The sequence below is a fragment of the Anolis sagrei genome, chromosome 5, assembly GCF_037176765.1.
Source record: "Anolis sagrei isolate rAnoSag1 chromosome 5, rAnoSag1.mat, whole genome shotgun sequence".
In the NCBI taxonomy this organism is placed as follows: domain Eukaryota; kingdom Metazoa; phylum Chordata; class Lepidosauria; order Squamata; family Dactyloidae; genus Anolis; species Anolis sagrei.
The window spans coordinates 5,905,326-5,928,106 of record NC_090025.1 but is presented as its reverse complement, the minus strand read 5'-3'; the positions used below and the strand labels follow the sequence as shown (position 1 = coordinate 5,928,106).

General features: G+C 43.2%; 1 protein-coding gene across 2 annotated transcripts in view; it reads right to left on the bottom strand.

Annotated features, from left to right (window-relative positions):
• Nucleotides 1-22,781, bottom strand: part of ADAM33 (ADAM metallopeptidase domain 33) — a 114,200-nt gene that overhangs the window by 30,799 nt on the left and 60,620 nt on the right. For both annotated transcript variants that reach the window (XM_060779453.2, XM_067468542.1), the window contains exons 6-12: nucleotides 19,955-20,141; nucleotides 17,928-17,993; nucleotides 13,252-13,323; nucleotides 12,036-12,202; nucleotides 10,400-10,484; nucleotides 9,937-10,079; nucleotides 2,917-3,094 (exon numbers count right to left, since the gene is read on the bottom strand). In XM_060779453.2, coding sequence (XP_060635436.2) covers nucleotides 2,917-3,094; nucleotides 9,937-10,079; nucleotides 10,400-10,484; nucleotides 12,036-12,202; nucleotides 13,252-13,323; nucleotides 17,928-17,993; nucleotides 19,955-20,141 — 898 coding nt within the window. The remainder of the gene's footprint in view (nucleotides 1-2,916; nucleotides 3,095-9,936; nucleotides 10,080-10,399; nucleotides 10,485-12,035; nucleotides 12,203-13,251; nucleotides 13,324-17,927; nucleotides 17,994-19,954; nucleotides 20,142-22,781) is intronic.

Sequence of the window (22,781 nt, the reverse complement as noted above, 5' to 3'; positions counted from 1 at the left end):
TCACTCTTTTCTTCCTTCTCTCTTTCCTTCACTCCCTCTTTCTCTACATCTTCCCCCTTCCTTCGCTCCCTCTTTCCTTCCTCCTTTTCCTTTTTTTCTTTCCTTCTCTCCTTCCTTCCTTCTCTAACTTTCCTTCCTTTCCCCTTTTTCTTTCCCTCCCTCTTTCTCTCCTTTCTTCCTTCTCTACCTCTTTCCTTCCTTCCTTCCTTCCTTCCTTCCTTCCTTCCTTCCTTCCTTCCTTCTCTCTTTGCTTCCATGCTTCCTTCTCCCTTTCCTTGTTTCTTTCTCTCCCTCTTTCTTTTCTTTCTTTCTTTTTTCCTTTCTTTTCTCCCCTTCCCTCACTCTTTCTTCCCTTTTTTCTATATTGTCATTTAGCTTCCCATCATTTAGCTTTTTGGGGCTTTTTAAGTCTCTTCTGCTGCGTTTTGTTGTGTTTTTATGAGTGAAGGACATACATTGGGTTGTTAGGTGTCTTGTGTCCAAATTTGGTGGCAATTCCCCCAGTGGTTTTTGAGTTCTCTTAATCCCACAAACGAACATTACATTTTTATTTATATAGATTTAAAACTTTTAGATCCCGATCTTCTCTACCTCCGTAAAGGAACTCAAACCAGCTTACAGCAAGGATTCAATGCAATAATACAGTCTGAAACATGATACAACAAAAGATTAAAATATACAGATAGAACAGTGGTTTTCAACCTGTGGGTCCCCAGGTGTTTTGGCCTACAGCTCCCAGAAATCCCAGCCAGTTGACCAGCTGTTAGGATTTCTGGGAGTTGAAGGCCAAAACATTTGGGGACCCACAGGTTGAGAACCACTGAGATAGAATAAAATACATATAAGCCAAATCACTAAGATAAAATCATATCCAACTCAGTCCGCATGTGGTTGATAACTTGGTCTGTAGCCAGTCTTAGCCATTATTCTGGGAATGCTTCATTCCATGGCCAGGATTTCACTAGTCTCCTGAAGGTCAGGAGGATGGGGGCAGATCTGGTCTCAATCGGGAGAGAGTTCCATAGTCAAGGGGCCAACAAAGAAAAGGCCCTGTCTCTCATTCCCACCAGACAAGATTGCGAAAGTGGCGGGACCGAGAGTAGGACCCTGTGATGAATCCCTTACCTTAGCTGGCTGGCTGAAGCCTAAGGGAGTGGGCCTGGCAAAGCCACGGTTACCATTTTAGAAAAGGAAGCCAGGGAGAAGCCATTTTAGTTAGGTTTTCCTTGAGGGGGTGTGTTCAAGTCTTAGAGGGAAAATAAGGAGGCTAGGATTGGCTTGAAAGATGGGGTCTAGATGAAAAAAGTGTCCTTTTAAAACAGAGGCTTGAAGTCCCAGTTAGTCAGTTGGCGTTGGAGTTTGGGCTTGGAGTTGTTAGAGAGCAGTTGGAAAGTTGGTGTTAGTCAGAGCAGGTTTGGGTTTAGAGAAGAAGATTGGGTTAGTCTTTTGTGAGGTATTCAGAGTAGCTCTTTAGTAGATAGCTAAAATACTGTGGTGGAGCAGGGCCCAATTAGTGGACTGTTCAATTCCTAGGAAAGTCTAGTTCAGGGTATTTTTGGCTAGATTCCTAAGGAACAGTTTTGGGAGTTACTTTCAGAAATTAATTTCCTGAAGTAATTTTCTGTGGTGGAACTTTGAAGACTTGTAACCCAGAAGAGTTTAAGATTTTACTCTAATGCAACCACAAGCTATTCATACCAGTATTTTCTTAAACCATTAAGAATTTGTACCTGAATTATTTCAAGCTTGTTCAATAAACATTTTTGCTCTTTTATTAACTTATACCAGCCTCAGTGTGTGTACCTTTGTGATCAAAGTATTTCTAAAGTCAGCTTGGGATTTTGGCCTGCATCAATAGAAGCATAGTGTCTAGATCTAAGGAAGTAATGCTGCCCCTCTATTCTGCTTTGGTTAGACCACATCTGGAATATTGTGTCCAATTCTGGGCACCACAATTCAAGAGAGATGTTGACAAGCTGGAAAGTGTCCAGAGGAGGGCGACTAAAATGATCAAGGGTCTGGAGAACAAGCCCTATGAGGAGCGGCTTAGGGAACTGGGCATGTTTAGCCTGAAGAAGAGAAGGATGAGAGGAGATATGATAGCCATGTATAAATATGTGAGAGGAAGCCACAGGGAGGAGGGAGCAAGCTTGTTTTCTGCTTCCTTGGAGACTAGGACGCGGAACAATGGCTTCAAACTACAAGAGAGGAGATTCCATCTGAACATTAGGAAGAACTTCCTGACTGTGAGAGCCGTTCAGCAGTGGAACTCTCTGCCCCGGAGTGTGGTGGAGGCTCCTTCTTTGGAAGCTTTTAAGCAGAGGCTGGATGGCCATTTGTCAGGGGTGATTTGAATGCAATATTCCTGCTTCTTGGCAGGGGGTTGGACTGGATGGCCCATGAGGTCTCTTCCAACTCTATGATTCTATGATTCTATGATTCTATGATTCACAGCAGACACTAAGAAACTATAGTGGAACAGTGTGTGTTACAGAACAAACTCACAATATTACCTCAGCCTGATTAATACTGGAATGGTGGCAGCGGAATTCATTTGAAGAAACATTTTAAGTCTCTCCGTTCTAGTGTTTCCCAGTTCCTACTTTTTAAAATACTAAGTGTCTCTCCCCTTCTCTGCTCAAATCTCCCCTGATATTGGTACAATCAGTGGGATATATTTCAACAATTAAAATAAAGAGAAATTTAAATATACAGCTGTTTCAACAACCATACTCCCTCTTCCTTTTGATGGCTTCATATTCTTGGTGAACAGCACGTTCATATTTTAGGAGGTGCCTGTTGTTATAGGCCCCTTTTGAATATATAAATCATTGATATTTTGGATGGCCCTTGGGATCCCCTCCAACGCTAGAATTTCATGCTGCTAAGCTACCACAGAAGAGGATGGAGGCCTACCTCGACCTCCCCGCAGTCGCACTCTTCGCCATCCTCCAGGAATCCATTGCCGCACTTCTTGCCCACCACTAGATCCTTGGTGTCTGGCAGGTTGAAGAGGCACATGCCGCCTCCCTTCTGGAAGTAGCTCTCCAGTTGCCCCCGGCTGCAGGAGCTGAACACTTTGGGGAAGGGGTAGCTGGGGAAGGAGACAAAACATACACATTATTATTATTATTATTATTATTATTATTATTACTATTACTATTTGAAATACAACAAGATGAGTCCACAGCAGACAAGGCCACTCTGCTGGCTGTTGTATTGGATCACATGTCGGATACTTCACAAGTGTCCGACATGTGCGTCAGCGAATAATGCGTGCAGATCCCATTAAGGTGGTCTTCTGCAGCTGGCAGATGGTAATTTTGTCAGCACCAATTGTGTTTAAGTCCAGGCCAAGGTCTTTAGGCACTTCACCCAGTGTGCCGATCACCACTGGGACCACGTTGACTGGCTAGTGCCTGTGTCTTGGCAGTTTGATCTTTAAATCCTCATATCGTGTCAGCTTTTCCTGTTGTTTCTCTGCAATCCTGCTGTCACCTGGGATTGCAACATCAACGATTCATACTTTGTTTTTTAACACGATCGTGAGGTCAGGAGTATTGTGCTCCAAAACTCTGTCTGTCTGAATTATTATTATTATTATTACTATTACTATTATTATTATACTGACACAAAAGCACAGTATGTCGCAGCAAATGAGATCTATAGGCTGAATTACGTATCACAAAATCACAAGTCGAACCCTTCTCAAGCGTCTAGGACTGTGTGATGTATTTTCGAATGATGCACGCAGATCCAAGTCAGGTGGCCTTTTGCAGTTGACAGTATCAATGTTTAAACTGTTTCCAAATGCTTCACTGTCAATGGAACCTTTGAGGTTGCTTGCCACAGATGCAGGTGAAACGTGAGGAGAGAATGCTGCTGCAACATGGCCATGCCGTCTGAAAAACTCACAGCAACCCAAAAATGTGTTTATTTATTGCTTGAAGTTAATTTTTACTGTAAACCATGCAGCGATCTTTGGACAACGAAAAATGAATGCCTTAATAAATAAACAATAAGGTCACATATATAAACACAAACACAAATTAGCACCCTACCTGTTCTCATTTTGTAAAATATAATTTAATGGGAGACCAAGCCACACACTTCAATGGGTGGCCCAATTACTTCATAACAAACAAGCCACCCATGGGCTTAATTCATTAGATGAGAGTGGAAATAGCAGGGAGTGAGGCAAGCTTTCTGCGTAAAAGGTCAGTATATTAATTGGTATGGGAATAGTTTTGACGAATAATTAAGAGCCAATTTAAGCGTTTACTTATAAACGGGGTTTGAAGAAAGCTATCCAGTCTTCCCCCTCTTTGGAAGTTCAGCAAAGTTTACTTTGAAAGTAAATCTAATGCAAAGTAACATTGATGTATTGTTTTCGACTGAAGAAGCTGGGCATCGTACCCAGGAATGTGCTGCACCCAAAGCATACGCCATGTGCTTACACTTAAATGATGGTGGGACACATAAACACACATAATCTGATTTATGTACACATAGTCTGCCTTTGCCTCATCCAGCAAAGTGGCATACTTTACGATGAATTCCTCAGGATATTTTGCTTCCACTGTATACAACTTCACAGTCCATCTCACATAACTGAAGTTGGAAAAGGCCCAAAAGGGAAGGTATTCCAACCCTTTCCAACCATGCAAGAATACGCAATGCAAACACTCCCTACAGATGGCCATCCAACCTCTGTTTAAAGGCCTCCAATAACAGAGAGTCCACTATTCCACTGCCAAAGAGTTCTGAGAATAAAGAAGTTCCAATGTTTTGCTGGCATCTCTTTTCTTGTAAACTCAATCCATTGGTTATCTTTCATGTTTGGCTTTCTCCAAAATGATGGAGGAAGCAATTGATCCAGTAATTGAGCCACTGGTCTAAATGAACCACTGATCCATAACTGAAGCCTCATCTACACTGCTATATAATGCAGTTTCAGAATGCAGTTTAACGTAGCTAAATTGTATTCTGAGACTCAATAATATGGCTGTGTAGATGGGGCCAAAGTCACTGATTGAGCTGCACAACTGAGTCACTAATCCAACTGCACAACTGTGCCACAGATTCAACTGCATAACTGTCCCAATGATCCGACTGCTCAACTGTCCCAATGATCCAACTGAGTTACTGATCCAAGTGCATATATGTGATACTGAGCCAACTGCACAACTGAGTCACTGATCCAATTGCATCAATAAATTCCTGCATTAATGTGATACTGATCCAACTGCACAACTGTGCAACAGATCCAGCTGAATAAGTGTCCCAACTGTGTAACCGAGTCACTGATCCAACTGCATAATTGTGATACTGATCCAACTGCATCAATGTGATACTGATCCAACTGCACAACTGTGCAACAGATCCAGCTGCATAAGTGTCCCAGCTGTGTATCTGAGTCACTGATCCAACTGCATAATTGTGATACTGATCCAACTGCATCAATGTGATACTGAGCCAACTGCACAATTGAGTTACTGAGCCAACTGCATCAATGAATTCCTGATCCAACTGCATCGATGTGAGACTGATCCAACTGCACAACTTTGCAACAGATCTAGCTGCATAGCTGTCCCAATGATCCAATTGTGTAACTGAGTCACTGATCCAACTGCATCAATTAACTCCTGATCCAACTGCATCAATGTGATTCTGATCCAACTGCACAACTGTGCAATGGTTCTGGCTGCATAAGTGTCCCAAGTGTGTAACTGAGTCACTGATCCAACTGCATAAATGTGATACTGATCCAACTGCATAAATCTGGTTCTGATCCAACTGCACAATTAGTTACTGATCCAACTGCATCAATGAACTCCTGATCCAACTACAGCAATGATCTCCTGATCCAACTACATCAATGTGATACACAACTGGATCTGTTGCACAACTTTGCAACAGATCCAGCTGCATACCTGTCCAATGATCCAACTGCATAACTGAGTCACTGATCCAACTGCATCAATTAACTCCTGATCCAAATGCATCAATGTAATACTGATCCAACTGAATCAATGTGATACTGATCTAACTGCACAACTGTGCAACGGTTCTGGCTGCATAAGTGTCCCAAGTGTGTAACTGAGTCTCTGATCCAACTGCATAAATGTGATACTGATCCAACTGCATAAATCTGGTTCTGATCCAACTGCATCGATGTGATACTGATCCAACTGCACAATTGTGCCACAGATTCAACTGATTCAACTGCATCAGTGCACTCCTGATCCAACTTCATCAATGCCACAGATCCAACTGCATCGATGTGATACTGATTGAACTGCACAACAGAGCTACTGATCCAACGGCATCAATGAACTCTTGATCCAACTGCATCAATGTGCCACAGATCCAACCACATAACTGTCCCAAGTGTGTAACTGAGTTACAGATCCAAATGCATCGATATGATACTGATCCAGCTACACAACTGTGCCACTAATCCAACTGCATCAACGTGATACTGATCCAACTGCATAACTAAGCCACTGATTCCATATAAAGGAGCCGCTGATTCAACTTGAACTACTGATCCAACTGCCTAACTGAAGCCAATGATCCAACTGCTGATGTTGGCAACACAAATTCAGCTCTGAGATCACAGACTTACATACATTTATACACATGCATATATTTTTCGGGGGAATGTTTTCTAGCTGGGACTAAAAAACCCTTTTCCTTACAGACTTGTGTCAATGCGCTTAACAGATGCAAAACATTGGCTTCTCACTCAGCACATGCCTTGATTTTAAGAGCATGCTGCAAATGGCACTCTTCTGATCCAGTCCTCATTTGGCCCGCCTCTTCTTTCCCCTGCCTTTCTCCTAACAGCTTCTCCCTGCTACTGTACAGCTGCCTGTAACCCGTCTCCTTTACAATTTAAAGAAATCTGGCTTTAATTTACAGCGGCTGATGTTCCTCTGCACATTACATGGACCGGAAAGGAGGGGCGTGGAGGGAAGGAGAGAGAGAGAGAATTCCCACCCTCCAAACACAGAGAAAAAGTCCAGAAATCACCCAGATGTATCCGCTTAGAGACAAAAGCAATGCTATGTCTGGCTCTGTATTACAACATTTTCAAGTTAAGTTCCATTAAGTTTAGAAGGACTTTAATGCATCTAAGAGCATGAGCAGGCAAATGTGGGAAGCTATGAAGGACATTAGCAGACCTTTGATGGGTACATCCTGCAAATAAAAATCCAATAAAAAATCCATAAAACATATACCCTAATGTTCTCTAGGAACTTCAAGGACATTTTTATCTCCCTTGGGCTACTTCAAGTCTAGGAAAGACCTTCATTTCAGAGTTGGAAGTGACCACAAGTCACTTCCATTTACTTCTACAGATTGCCCTCCACTCCACATGTACAGTTTTGACTTTTGTGGATGTGATTATTTGTGGATTTGATTAAAGATGTTATTTCTAGAAGGACCTCCGTCTATTCTTGTCAAAAGCTGACCATAAAGTAACACTGGAAGACCTAGAGCAGTGTTTCTCAACCTGGGGGTCGGGACCCCTGGGGGGGTCACGAGGGGGTGTCAGAGGGGTCCCCAAAGACCATCAAAAACCACAGTATTTTCTGTTGGTCATGTGGGTTCTGTGTGGGAAGTTTGGCCCAATTCTATCATTGATGGAGTTCAGAAAGCTCTTTGATTGTAGGTGAACTATAAATCCCAGCAACTACAACTCCCAAATGTGAAGACCTATTTTCCCCAAACTCCACTAGTGTTCACATTTGGGCATATTGAGTATTCATGCCAAGTTTGGCCCAGACCTATTATTGTTTGAGTCCACAGTGCTCTCTGGATATACGTGAACTACAACTCCCAAACTCAAGGTCAGTGCCCACCAAACCCTTCCAATATATTTCTCTTGATCATTGGAGGTTTGTGTGCCAAGATTGGTTCAATTCTATTGTTGGTGGAGCTAAGAATGCTCTTTGATTGTAGAACTATAAATCTCAGTAACTATAACTCCCAAATATCAAAATCAATTCACCTCCCCAACCCCAAATTTAGGCATATTGAGTATTTGTGCCAAAGTTGGTCCAGTGAATGAGAATACATCCTGCATATCAGATATTTACATTACAATTAATAATAGTAGCAAAATTACAGTTCTGAAGTAGCAACAACAATAATTTTTATAATTGGGGGTCACCACAAAATGAGGAACTGTATTATGGGGTCACGGCATTAGAAAGGTTGAGAACCACTGACCTAGAGGTTCACAGAGAGAATGCTTCTTTTGGTATTTATGGGTCTTCCAACTTCTGCTGGAATTGGACATAAAATTGCACTGGAGTGAATAGCAAGTGATTTTTGCTTTGGGGGTCCATGAGAGGCCCTTTTTGAAAAGAAGGACATGAATCTCCTGAACCTAAAATGGCCTTGGGGAGGACATTAAAGGTTGAACCTCCCCAGACATATCTCTCAAATGTTTCAGGGCATTTGAAGTAAAAACGTAGCCTATTAATGTTGCACCTCAGAGTAGAATCACCTTGCTGAAAAACACCAAACTGCATACAGCCAGTAGTCTTTATGGTGTATTAAAAAATAAAAGGTAAAAAATTCTTTAAAGCAAAGGTAATGTTTCAAAAGATCAGGATAACATAGCACTTGAAGCACAATCCAATAGGCATCAGCAAAGCAAGACCCAAGAGAACATGACAAAGTCCTGGAACCATGAACACAAAGACTGCAAGGTGAATCCAGCCTAGCTTAGGCTAACTCCTTAGGTAAATGCAAAAGTTTAATACCCTTTGCAAAACATGGTGGCATTTCTTTGGCCTCTGGCCTCCCTCTTGTTAGCTATCCTTTCACTCCTTCGAACACAGAATTCCAACCGGGCGGCACTATCTAACGTTCCCGTATCATCAAAGTCAGTCTGCTTGTTAGCTATACCCTGTTTTCCTACTTGCTCATTATCAGGCTGAGAACCAGACAAAGAGCTATCTTCTCTTTCGGAGTCAATCTGCACCTGGCTGCTATCTTCAGTATCAACACTCTCATGTCTTGCTGTGGGAAACTGCACTTCTTCTTCACTGTCTATAGCAGGGACATCTTGAACCAAACTGTGAACCTGAGTCCCATCATCCTCGTCAGAAACACTCTCTGATTCCAGCTGAGTCACAACACTTAACTCAAAGCTAGTGTTCACCCTTTTTGACTAAATGACTTTGTCAAGATTAGGATGTGCAAGAGATTCATGTCACACAGTAATGAGCCAAAGCAAAAGAGGAAGCTGCTTCAGAAGGTGTGTCTGGAGCTCCTCTGTGAGGGACATCATCTCTAACTTAATGGCCATGGCTCAATGCTATGCCATCCTAGGATTTGTAGTTTGTTGAGGCATCTGTATACTTTGGTAGAGACAGTTCAAGGCCTTGTAAAACTACAGTCCCAAGGACTCCATAGCATCGAGCCAAGGCAATTAAAGTGGATTCATTAATTCATTCTACAGAATAGACACACTACAAGGCTTTCCTTTGCATTACTGGAAGCTTTGGTGTTCTAAGCAGGCAGCAGCTGTAGTGGCCAAATGACAAAGTGCCCTTTTTGCCACTATGCCTTAAATTCAGCAGCAAATACTTTTTTTGGTGTCAGGGTTTTGAAAACTGAGGTGCACATTGGGTTCAATGATGCATTCGGCTCAAGTCAATATGGTAGTTTGCCATAGGGAACTGATGCATCACTTTCTAGCCCCTCTATCACAATGGATCATCCTGATTTAGGTGATGAGGTCTCCAACTTGGTACCCTCCACCTCCTGTCAAAGTAATACAAATGGAAAGGTCTTTTTCTAGATCTGGATGATTGTCTACATCTATTATGAAGAGCTTTTGATTGGATCATTGTAACAAGGTCCTGAGATATTCCCAACGTGCTCCCAAGACAGCCAAAAGCTACACACCCATCTTACCCTGTTGCAGCGGCCATAACGCAGCCTCCTTGGGATGCCGTGGCTTCAATGCAGCAGCCTTCTATGTCGTGGCTCATGCCAAAGTTGTGGCCAATTTCGTGGGCCATGGTGGCAGCAGCACCAATGGGCAGCTCCGAATGGTCCTGGGATAGAGAATGAGAAGGGAATCAAGGAAAAACATGTATCGAAGACAAGGTTTACACCAAAATTCAAAGAATATAATTTCTGGAAGTCAAGACTGGGACAGGTCTTAGCTCCAAACACTTATTTAGATAAGCCCTGTTTATCCAGTTTTGGTATCATGTGTTCAAATATCAGTGTTGCTGGGACCATCAGAAAGTTCTTCCTAATGTTTCAGCGAAATCTCATATCCTGTAGTTTGAATATTTGCTGTCTGGAATTCCTATGTTCTTTATCTACTGTCTTGATCCTGGTGACAAAATTTTGGCAACGTGTTTCTTACCATGCTGACGCCACCAGAATTTTCCCCACTGCACATGCCCTCCAGCGGCGCCATCCCAATCGTCGTCCCCCTGAATGGCACACCTCTATGGAAATATGCAAGAAAAATAAAAATGATAGCACGATTAGTGTCCTCTTTGGGTTCGAATCGTATTTCAGCCAAATCTAAAGTAGACTGGAAATGCTGAAATAACTATGGAATTCACTGCCACCAGATATTGCAACAAATTCAAAGACAGAGAATTATTCTCCCTCATTAAGCCATCCTAATTTGCTTTTTTGGCAGTCAAAGTCATAAAATCACAGAGATGGAAGGGACCCTAAGGGCCATCCAGTCCAGCCCCATTCTGCCATATAGAAAGATACAACCAAAGCCTTCCTGGCAGATGGCCATCCATCCTCTGGTAAAAAAAAAATAAAGCCCCAGAGAAGGAGACTTCACCATTCACACAAAGTTGTTTATCCTATCAGGAGATGAAATCTAAAAATCCAAGTTGCTGATCACTCTCATATGAGTGGAGAAAGAAATCCACTCAGAGCTTTAGTCTGATACTTGAGCTTTCAGAGGTGCTGAGCTCTAATCCCCTTGGAGAGCTCCTTCAAAATAAGGAGTATAACTCACAGAAGGCTCCCCAATCCACTGTCCTTCTCATCACTTCCTGCTTGCACATTTATAAAGGGAGGCACTATGTTGTGACTCAGCTTGACTCTGAGTCTGAAGCTGAAGCTGAGCTCTGTGGGCCTTCTGAGCCAGAATTCCTACAGGATGATGATGAGGATGATGGGTTACAGATTTCTGTACATGCTTCAGACAGGGCTGATGGTGGGATTGCTGAAGGAGAATCAGCAAGCCAGTTCCCAGGGGAAAGGAATGTTAGTGAGACTGATAACGAGAGTGAATTCCCACATGGCCAGGTGGAGACGTCTTTTCCTCCCCACAGTGATCCGGTCCAGCTGGACCAAGATAAGGGGTTGCATAGCCTTGAAGATAATGAATTAATGAGAGGCAAGAACATCTGCAATTAAGGGTCCGGAGAAACACTCGCTTGGCTATCAGGCGAGAAGCCAAGGGTGCCAAAGGTCAACGCAATGTGTTCATGTCTGCAAAGGGTATTTAGCCTTGTAGCTGACAAGCAAGGGCTGTCAGTTCAACGTAGCTCTTCTCATGCAAACTTCTGTGGATTAACTTTGGCTTTTAGCAGCACGCTTCTGGCTTCCTGAGTCTGGGATTTGGGCCTTGTTTTCAACTGTTTTCCATGGACTCTTGTTTAACCATTGCTAAAGGATTATGCTTCATGTTTTTGCCTTTGGATCTTGGGAACTTTGTCTTTGCATGTAAGCCTTTGTCCTGCCTATGGAACTTTTGCATTTCTTATAGTTTGTTTTGATTTTGCCTTTTTTGCAAAGAACTACAAAACCTACAGCTTTTGGTGGTGTCTGGAGCAAGGTGAAAGCTACCCTGAGTTGCAACACACTATAGACTTCTCTAATTATGCCCTTTTCTTTGCCTTGCTCTGCTTCCAATTCAGAAATAATGGCAAGGGCTGAAAGAAGCAGCAGGAATGCTAGAAACAAGAGCAAATGGTGAGCCATTCTGGTGCAGGCGGCTGCCTTGGTGACCTGTCGGGCAAACTCACGTCAGGAGCTGGGCATTGTCATGCTTCTTCCGGGACTTCAAAGACTTCTTCCACTGCAGGAAGGAGAGGAGGGTGGCGTGGGCATCGTTGCTGACCGTGCAGTGGTCCCGCTCCGTCCACACCTCCAGGCCGATCAGTGCCACCTTGATGTTCAGGGACCTGTAAAACTGGAGAAAAGAATCAAGAATGGAGGGAAGAAGGAAGGAAGCATGGAGGAATAGGAAGAAAGGGGGAGGTGAAGGAAAAGAGGAGGAGGAATAAGAGAAGGGGAAGGACAAGAAGAGGAGGAGGAAAGGAAGCAAGATGACAATGAGGAAATTGAGGGAGAAATAGAAAAGGAGGAAAAGAAGATGGAGACAAGAAGGAATTGAGAGGTATGTAGTGGAGTGGAAGAAAAAGAGGAGAAAGAAGAAAGGGAGGAAAGGGAGGAAGAAGAGGATGAGGAATTGAAATGGAAGGGAGAGGAAGGAGATGATGAGGAGGAGGGAAACAGGGTGAAGAACATGGGAGGAAGAAGAAGAGGGGAAATGAAGGAAAAGAGGAGGAATAAGAGAAGTGGAAGAAAGAGAAGAAGAGGGGGATAGAAGAAGAGGAAGGAAGGAAGGAAGGAAGGAAGGAAGGAAGGAAGGAAGGAAGGAAGGAAAGAAGGAAGGAAAGAAGGAAGGAAGGAAGGAAGGAAGGAAGGAAGGAAGGGAGATTGTGAGGAAGATGAAGAAGAAGTAAAAAAGGAGGCAGAGAAGATGGAGTGGAGAAGAAAAGGAGGAGGAAGAAGTGGAGTGAAAGGAGAAGGAAGAAAAACAAAGAGAGGAAGGAGCAAGAAGTGAAGTAGAGAAAAAGGGAAGTGGAATGAAGAGGAAGAAGAGGAGAAGAAGAAAAGAAAGAGAAAAAGAGAGGGAGGAAATGGAAAGAGGAAGAAGACAAAGAGGAAGAGAAGACAAGGGAAGGAAGAAGAGAGGTAGAAAATGAAGTAGACAGAGCAGTAGAGGAGAAGAAAGAGGAGAAAAAGAGGATGAGAAGGGGAGGAAAAGATGAGAGAAGAGAAGGAGCAAGGAAGAACAGAATGAGGAGGAGCAAAAAAAGAGGAAAGGAAGGGGGGAAAGAGAAGAAAGAGGGGAAGAATAAGAAGAGAAAGGAGAGGAAGAGGATGAGATCAGAAAAAGAGAAAGGACCCGAGAAGAAAGAAAAGAGGAGGGGATTGGAAGAGGAGGAGGATTACCTTGTCTACATAATTGGCGATCTCCAGTATCCGTTGCTTTGTGCGACCCAAGTTTTGCTTTTGAGCTGTAAACTGTTTAGGGAGAAAGAGGGAAAGAACAAGAAAAGAGGAAAAGAAGACAAAACAAGAAACACGGTTAGTGATGTGTATCTGAATCCCAAAAGGAAGTATTTTGTTTCTCTTTTTAAAGGCATAGGCGTGTTAGGCTGGAATTTCAGTTCACGAAATGATCTGGTAGTTCCTGGAAGTATATACTACAATGCACAATTCTTTGGCCAAGGTAACAATACCTCCCCCCCCCCCTCTATACATATATGTATATGTATATGTATATGTTCGTTTGTGGGATTAACATAACTCAATAAGCACTGGGTGAATTGACACGAAATTTGGACACAAGATACTGATCACGCCAACGAGTAACTATCACTCATAAAAACACAGAAAAATACAGCAGAAGAGACTTAAAAAGCCAAAAAACCAAAAGAATACATTACAACGCATGAGCAAAACCACATATATACACAAATATATACACACATATATGCACAAACAAAACACATACACAGAAAGGGGAAAGGAGGGAGAGAAAGAAGGGGAGAAGGAAAGAAAGGTAGAGAAGGAAGGAAGGAGAGAATGAAATAAAAAAGTGAAAAAGGGAAGGAGGGAAGGAACGAAAGAGAGAAAGAGGGAAGGAGGGAAGGAAGGAAAGAGACAAGGAAGGATGGTAGGTAGGTAAATTAATCAGGAGGACAGCTGGGAGCTGCAGTCCAGGAATAGGTAAAGAAGGAAGAAAGGGGAGAAAGAAGAAGGGAAAGAAAAGGGGAGAAGGAAGGGAAGAGGAAGATAAGGAAGGAAGGAGAGAAGGAAAGAAAAAAAGGGAAGGAGAGAAAGAAAGAAGGAGAGAAAGAGGGAGGGAAGGTTGGCCACAGCAACACATGGTGGGTACAGCTAGTGTTTTATATGTTTCAATATGTGTATCCTATGGAGTGTTTTTAAATGATTATGTGTTTTGATTATATGTTAACCCTCCTCGAGCTGAGAGGAGAGGCGGGTAAGAAATAAAATTATTACTATTAGATTATTACTATTATTATCATTATGTGTCATCTACAAATTTCATAGGGATTTCTTAGGCAAGAAAGAGTCGAAAGATGGTTTGGCCAGTTCCTGCCTTTGAAATAGAGCTTCTAGCACCTGTGATTCATTGGTGGTCTCCCATCCAAGTCCTAACCAGGGTTGGCCCTGCTTAGCTTAGTCGTCTCAGGAAATCCCCCAACAAAACAGACATAAGTTAAACCATGAATTTCTTAAGAGTTTTCTTAGGACAGGAATTTTCAGAGGTGGTTTTTCCCATTCCTCTCTTTGAAATACAGCCAACTGCTAGTATTTGGTCTCCCATCCAAATGCTAGCCGACTTTGACCCTGCTTAGCTGAGAAGATGAGACAGGATCTGGTGCCTTCAAGATCAGGGAAAGTTTAGTCCAATTTTTGAGTAGTCGTCAATTTGGAGAATTCTTTTTGTTGCCTTGGGAAGACAAAAGGATATGAGACGCACGGGTCTTTCTAGTTTCCAAACAGCTTTCCCTTTTTTAGAGAAGGCAGACATAGCAGCGACGGGCCACCCGGCGAGCCCCAGACAAGCAAAACAAATATCCTAATAACAGAGCCCAAGGTCACCCCCTGAAACGCCTTGGCAGGAAATTCGAGGCGGGGGAAAGGAGGTCATTCACATCCGCACCTCATCCGTCGGCGGAATTTGCGGTCACCGCATATTGTGGCGGCCACCAACTGAGATGGCTTGGAAAGGGGATTGGATCCATCCGAGGAGAAGGAGGCGACCAACAATGGCAATGAACTTGAGGTCAACAGGAAAAGCCCAATGAGTTAAGTCTTACTAGTATGTGATGCTGGACGGATGGGAACGGGTCTCATTTCCACCTCAGAAGAACTCAGCTGGACCATAGAATCATAGAATCAAAGAGTTGGAAGAGACCTCATGGGCCATCCAGTCCAACCCCATTCTGCCAAGAAGCAGGAATATTGCATTCAAATCACCCCTGACAGATGGCCATCCAGCCTCTGCTTAAAAGCTTCCAAAGAAGGAGCCTCCACCACACTCCGGGGCAGAGAGTTCCACTGCTGAACGGCTCTCACAGTCAGGAAGTTCTTCCTAATGTTCAGAACAAAGCCTTCCCTAATTGACTATGGGTTTCCCATACAGCCAAGCAGGAGCCTTTGGGGAATATCTCAGCAGGACATACGTGGATGCAATTGCGTTCTGAATCTCCTATTTCTCAGCAATTGATACATACAGACATACAATCTCTGGTTCTAACATAAAGCAGAGAGCCAGTGTAATGCAGTGGTTATGAACGCTAGACTACAATTCTAGAAAACATCCCTACTCCGTCATTAAAACCTATTGGATCACCTTGGGTAAACTGTGCACTCTCGGCCCCAGAAAATCCCACGATACATTCACTTTAAAGCAGGCATGGCAAACTGGTAGGCTGTTAGGAATTGTGGGAATTGAAGTCCAAAACACCTGGAAGGCCCAAGTTTGCCCATGCCTGCTTTAGAGTCTCCTAAATCAGAAACACCTTGAAGGGACACAACAACAAAGAGGCAAGTTAGTTAGATAGATAATGCATTGTTAGAGAGCAATGCACTGATGTGTTGTTGAAGGAATGCACTGACTGTAATCCTATTGTGTAGAACTGGTGGAAAATTAATTACTTACGCATCCCTTGTAGTCCGAGGATGATGGCCCTCCAAGTGTAGTATCCTGGGGGTGGGTCCGTAGGTGACTGTGGAGCCCTCTTCTCATAGAATCATACAATCCTAGAGTTGGAAGAGACCTCATGGGCCATCCAGTCCAACCCCATTCTGCCAAGAAGCAGGAATATTGCATTCAAATCACCCCTGACAGATGGCCATCTAGCCTCTGTTTAAAAGCTTCCAAAGAAGAAGCTTCCACCACACTCTGGGGCATTCCACTGCTGAATGGCTCTCACAGTCAGGAAGTTCTTCCTCATGTTCTTGATCTGCACATTCTTCCGCAGTGAGGGCATCGGTTTCCAGGTGGAAGGCGGTCCTGGTCAGGGTTGGCTTGACGTGCCTTCTTCTTGGCACATTTCTATCTTTCACCCTCCATTCATAATTCTTCAAGTTCTACAGCACTGCTGGTCACAGTTGACCTCCAGCTGGAGCACTCGAGAGCCAGGGCTTCCCAGTTCTCAGTGTCTATGCCAGAGTTTTTAAGGTTGGTTTTGAGCCCATCTTTCAATTTCTTTTCCTGTCCTCCAACATTCCATTTTCCGTTCTTGAGTTCAGAGTAGAGCAACTGCTTTGGGAGACGGTGTTCGGGCATCCAGAGAACATGGCCAGTCCAGCAGAGTTGGTGGAGGACCATCACTTCAGTGCTGGTTCTTCCAGCACGCTGACATTTGTCCGCTTGTCTTCCCAAGAGATTTGCAGGATTTTCCAGCACTGATGGAATTGTTCCAGGAGTTTCATGTGGCATCTTTAGACTGCCCACGTCTCGCAGGCATATAGCAGGGTTGGGAGGACAATAGCTTTATAAACAAGCCCCTTGGTATCCCAACGGCTGTCCCAGTCCTCAAACACTCTCTGCTTCATTCAGAAAAATGCTGCACTCGCAGAGCTCAGGCGGTGTTGTATTTCAGTGTCAATGTTGACTTTTGAGGAGAGGTGGCTGCCAAGGTAGCGGAAATGGTCAACATTTTCTAATGTTACACCATTAAGCTGTATTTCTGGCATTGGAGAGGGATTGGCCGGTGACTGCTGGAAGAGCACTTTAGTTTTCTCAATATTTAATGACAGGCCAAGCTTCTCGTATGCTTCCGCAAAGGTGTTTAGAGTGGCTTGTAGGTCTTCTTCTGAATGTGCACAGATGACGTTGTCATCAGCATACTGGAGTTCTATAATAGATACTGTTGTAACCTTGGTTTTGGCTTTCAGTCTGCTGAGGTTCAGTACTTTGCTATCTGTCCGATAGATGATTTCCACTCCAGTGGGAAGCTTCCCATAAACAAGATAAAGTATCATAATGATGAAGATGGAAAATAAGGTTGGGGCAATTACACATCCCTGTTTGAACCTGATTCCACCTTAAATGGGTCACTTAGTGAAAATACAGTTCTAATGGACATGTGGTCACACACCTGCTGAAGGATTAAGTGGGTGGTGATGTGTAACTTGAGGGAAGTCATGATTAGGATTGCATCATTCACTTTTATCCCTGGCTGATGACGAGCAAACAGTGGGTATAAAATAGCGAGAAGCACAAGGTCAGACGGTGCAGTTACACTCTGCTAACAACTGATTAGCACTCTGCTGTGTGTGTGTTTATTTCAGCTTGACATTCAGTCCAGTGCCCAGTGTATGTAGGGAAAACTATAAATCACGCACCTATCCTGCTTCAACATTACTGTACTACTACTCATAATAATAACAACAACAATAGCGATAATGGTGATAATGCATAGTCTATGCTAAAAAAAAAAAATCTAGTGTAGGGCCTTCGCTCCGTCCTGATAAGATGCAGTCTGTTGTGAAACTAGATTTGAGGTCTCAATGAGACTTTCACCAAAGCTCCCCATAAAAGACCCTTTCACATCCTTAGCTAAAGGGGAAAGGGATGAAATTCTCACCAAGGAATAATCCGCAACAATGAAGAGCTCCATGTACTTCAAGGTCCTCCAGACGTCCCTCCTTTTCTGCAAAACAAATTACTTTAACAAAGGGATTATGGGGAGCAATGACCTACACGCCATCTTTGTCAGCCCCCCTCTCCTAAACTCTCACATCCTCTGACCCCTAAAGCTTTAGCTTTAAAGACATCTAACTCCAATATCTCCCTTTAAATCACTTGATTTGCAGTTAAAATAATTCCCGGAGATAATTTTCAGCTGATGTTTTTGACTGAAAATGAGTGTGCAGTCAAAAGCTGATCCCTGATGCAAAAACCCAAAACTGTGTTAGCATCGATCCATTTATTTACTTATAGATATTCTTTATTTTTTATCCCACCTTTCTCCCTATTTAGGGACTCAAGGCGGCTAACAGCAAACATGACACTACACAATTAAAATGCAAATGCATGCAAATGCATTCAAATATGGATATCAAAATTTAAAAACTTGATTAAATCTCTGTATAATGGATCACAAAAATATGAAAACACATATAACAATTCTTATACATTATACATCTGGAATAGACGTCTGTTAGGTTGAGACCTGGAATCTATTCCAAGTGGTCAAGCAAAACAAACTTTTAGATTCTCATTCCCTGCTCTTCGATTCCATAATGTTCATACAATGGACATAACGAAACAATGGCAAACATTTGTGGATATGGAGTCCATTTTTGTCTGTGGGGATGGTATGGGCAGCCAGAAAGAGACTCCCAAACTAAAATTGGAATAAAAAGCAGTCCACTTCCCGTTCCGAAAAATCCTAAACAGTTCAATAGGGTTGCAACCAATTTAAAAGGTGACTATTCATTCCTGGGTTTTTTCTGGAAATAGTAATAATCCTAATAATAATACTTTATTTATAACCCTCTCTCTCTCCCTGAAGGGACTCAGGACAGTTTACAAAAAATAACAAAATGGCAAACATTCAATGCCCAAAAACAAATAGACAATCAAAGCAAAACGTAAAATAACATAAACTCAATCCAACTTATAAGATAACTTTTAATACTTTGTGTACATTATGCTGTCACACGCTGGGCCTGTGAAAGAGTCTGTAGACAGGACATGTTTTCTGAATGCCCAACGGGACGCCGGGGTGCCTCGGCTGAGAGGCCTTTCGGATTTCCCCACACAAAGTTCTTTTAAAGACTTAGAAAGTTCAACAAGGTTCTTTATTAGTGCTTCGGTCTTCAATAAATCAAACAAATACTTCAAGGCTTTGAATCAACTGGTGGCTTTCTTAATCTTGTCCACAAGGGACAGGCAACTATCTTCATGAACTGTTTCATCACTATCAGGGAAATCCTTGACCTCTACCTGGGCAATCTGTCTTAGGCTCTGCTGGCGTGGGCCCCTACACCCGGTTCCAAATTGCGTTATGGCTGCCGTGAGTGGTCCTTGCCAAACAGAGTCCTTTTGTAGATTTCCAAGAGGAAAGAAGGTCTTCAATTCCCAGCGAAGGCTGGCTGTAAAGCTGTGGGACTGGATCCCCCCAGCAAAGGCTATGCTTCTCTGTAGAGCTGTGGGACTGCATTCCCCCCAGCAAAAGCTGTAAAATACAAAGCTTTCTACAGGTGGAACTGATTCACGTACTGTATGAAAGGCTTCTCTGTGTGAACTAAACTAGAGGTCCCCTTTTTCCCTCCTTAACCCAGAAAAGGGGGCGGAACTAAAGAACATAACAATAATTGATGGGTTATTGGCCCTATGATTGCAAACCAAGGGTTATTGCAAAATGCATGGAACCTTGGAATACATGCAAACACTCAATAGAAAGGAAAAGACGTTGGAGCTCCTGGTACAGCCGTACCAGCACATACATCATTGTCAAATACTGTCCTGAAGTACGGTCTGGAATTCTTGCCCACAATATTGCAATTCATGTTTCTCTGTCAATCCGGGGACCCACAAAACCAGCCTGAAGGGCAACATTCAGGCCCCCAGATTCACTGACTTCTCACCATCAAGACAAAGCCTTACCCGCTGATGCTGAGGTTTGAAGAACCTGGTAATATCCACTCCACTGCTTTGCAGATGATCACCATGCCCACAAATGCCTCCCATGGCTGGCAAATGCTCAGTCCGGTAGATGACATGTTGCCCAGATACTGAACTGGCCGGAGGTTTCAGGTAATAGCTGTTATTATGGTCCAGTATAATCAGCCCACTAATTAAAAGAGCAAAAGGGGGTGATGAGAGCAACAGCAAAGGCAATAAGAAGTAGAATCATAGAGTTGGAAGAGACCCCATGAGCCATCTAGTCCAACCCCCTTTATTCTGCCATGCAGGAAAAGCACAATCAAAGCACTCCTGACAGATAGCCATCCAGCCTCTGTTTCAAATCCTCCAAAAAAGGGGCTGGAGGGTTTCTAATTAGCATCCTTCATATCTAATTCAAGCTTCTACTGGACTGTGACACCCCTTTGATGGCCAAAGCAGATTTATTTAATTATTTATTTACACCATTTCTACCCCTCCCTTCTCACCCCCGAGGGGGGACTCAGGGCGGCTAACACAGGCTGCAATTCGATGCCACAATATCAGTAACATAATATAAAATCATCATACATAACGAAGTTAAAAACAGTAACATTAATTAAAATCACATTATCACAGATCACAAAGTCACATAGCCGTTTCCAATTGTCGTAACAGTCCTATGGTCCAAGTTCAGTATCTAAAGTGCTGCTGTGCCCACTAGCCAAAGGCCCGGGTCCAAACCCACGATTTTAATTTTTTCCTAAAAGGAAGGAGGGAGGACGCCGAATCTGATCTAACTGGGGAGCGAATGACACCACTCTGATGGCCGAAAGCAAGGAGGAGCTGAGGAGCCTTCTAACCAAGGTGAAAGAAGAAAGTGCAAAAGCTGGGTTGCAGCTAAACATCAAAAAAACCAAGATTATGGCAACATGAAGGGAAAGATAGTAGAGGCCAAGATGAAGTTCTTTGGCCACATCATGAGAAGACAGGAAAGCTTAGAGAAGACGATGCTGGGGAAAATGGAAGGAAAAAGGAAGAGGAGCCGACCAAGGGCAAGATGAATGGATGGCATCCTTGAAGTGACTCGATTGACCTTGAAGGAGCTGGGAGTGGTGACGGCTGACAGGGAGTCCATGCACGGCCAGTGTGGGCTGGTCCATGAGGTCACGAAGAGTCAGAAACGACTGAATGAATAAACAACAACAACAAACTGGATTGTGAGTCAATATTACACCAACTTTAGAGATATAAGGATTTGGCATTCTACAGAAGAGATGTTCTTCTTGTTTGTTCAAGAATACTGACAAGAACGTGTTTACAGGAAGGTAGCCAAAGTGGTCTAAAATCTGGAAACTATGAATCCCTCTGAAGAGTGGCTTTAGGAGTGAAGGGTGTTTAGCCTTTGCTCTGTGGTTTAATAATAATAATAATAATAATAATAATAATAATAATAATAATAATACTTTATTTGTACCCCGCCACCATCTCCCCAAGGGACACGGTGTGGCTTACATGAGGCCGAGCCCGAATACAACAATACAATCAAAACAACAACAGTACAAGCAATTAAAATAAAAACATAGACAATAAAAGGTGATAGTCTCTGGAGTAAGAGAAAACAAATTGGGTTCATCTTCAAGCCCTCCCAATAGATGGCCCACCAGTCTCTGGTGGGGAAGAAGACTTCAGTTGACTCTGAGACAGGATATTCCACTCTTGAACAGCTCTTATGATCAGGAAGTTCTTCAGACGGCATCTGTTTCGCTTTAATTTAAGTCAAGCAAGCTTGCTCCCTCCTCAGTGTAATATTATAGGCAGGATGGACATCTTGCCTATAATATCCTCTCCATGTCCTTCTTGAAATGCTTTGCCCAGAACTGTTGAGATGCATGTCGTTAATTGGTGCCCCAATTCTCTAACCTGTTACTGTCATTTTGGGATTATTTTGCCTGTGACACTGCTTTTGCAACCCTGAATTTTCCAGATTTCATGCCACTCCCTTAAGTGTCCCTCTTCCCCGAAAAAGAGCAAGACGTTCACAACAAAGCTATTTGCAAAGATTGCAATGATAATAGTGATTTAATTCTTAAATAGTATAATAAGTTTGGGAAAGGCTGAACTTTTTAAAAGTCCCTTCTCAAGTTCTGGATACTAGCTTGCTGCAAAAACAAAATTCTCGGCAGGACAGAAATACGTATGGCAGTCTGAGTTGCTCAGACGAAAGCTCAAGATGGAATAAACAAATAGTCGCCTGCGAGTTCTAGCTCGGCATCCTGAAAACTTTACGATGTTTAGCCTCTCGACATGACACAGGGAGAAAGGAATGCCTCTGTATGTCATGCCTCTATTGTGGCCAAGTTGGTTAGATGAGTAGAGGAGGGGAAAAAGAATTGGCCAAGACTGACAAGAACCTGGACCCACCCAAGAGCTCCATCCATGCAAAGACTCCAAGACAGCATTGTCTCGTTCGGGTGTGGATGGATCAGGGGAAGTTTTTCCATAGATGAATCTACATTGTGGAATTAATGCAGTTCGACACTACATTAACTGCCATGGCTCTATGCTATGGAATCCTCAGAGTTGTAGTCTGGTTGGACACAAAGGTGCTTTGGTAGAGAAGACTTTACAGGCATGGGTAAACTTGGGCCCTCCAGGTGTTTCGGACTTCCACAATTCTTAACAGCTTACTGGATCCCCCGGTGGCGCAGTGGGTTAAAGCGCTGAGCTGCTGAGCTTGTTGCAGGTTCGAATCCAGGGAGCGGTGTGAGCTTCCACTGTCAGCCCCAGCTTCTGCCAACCTAACAGTTCGAAAACACACAAATGCGAG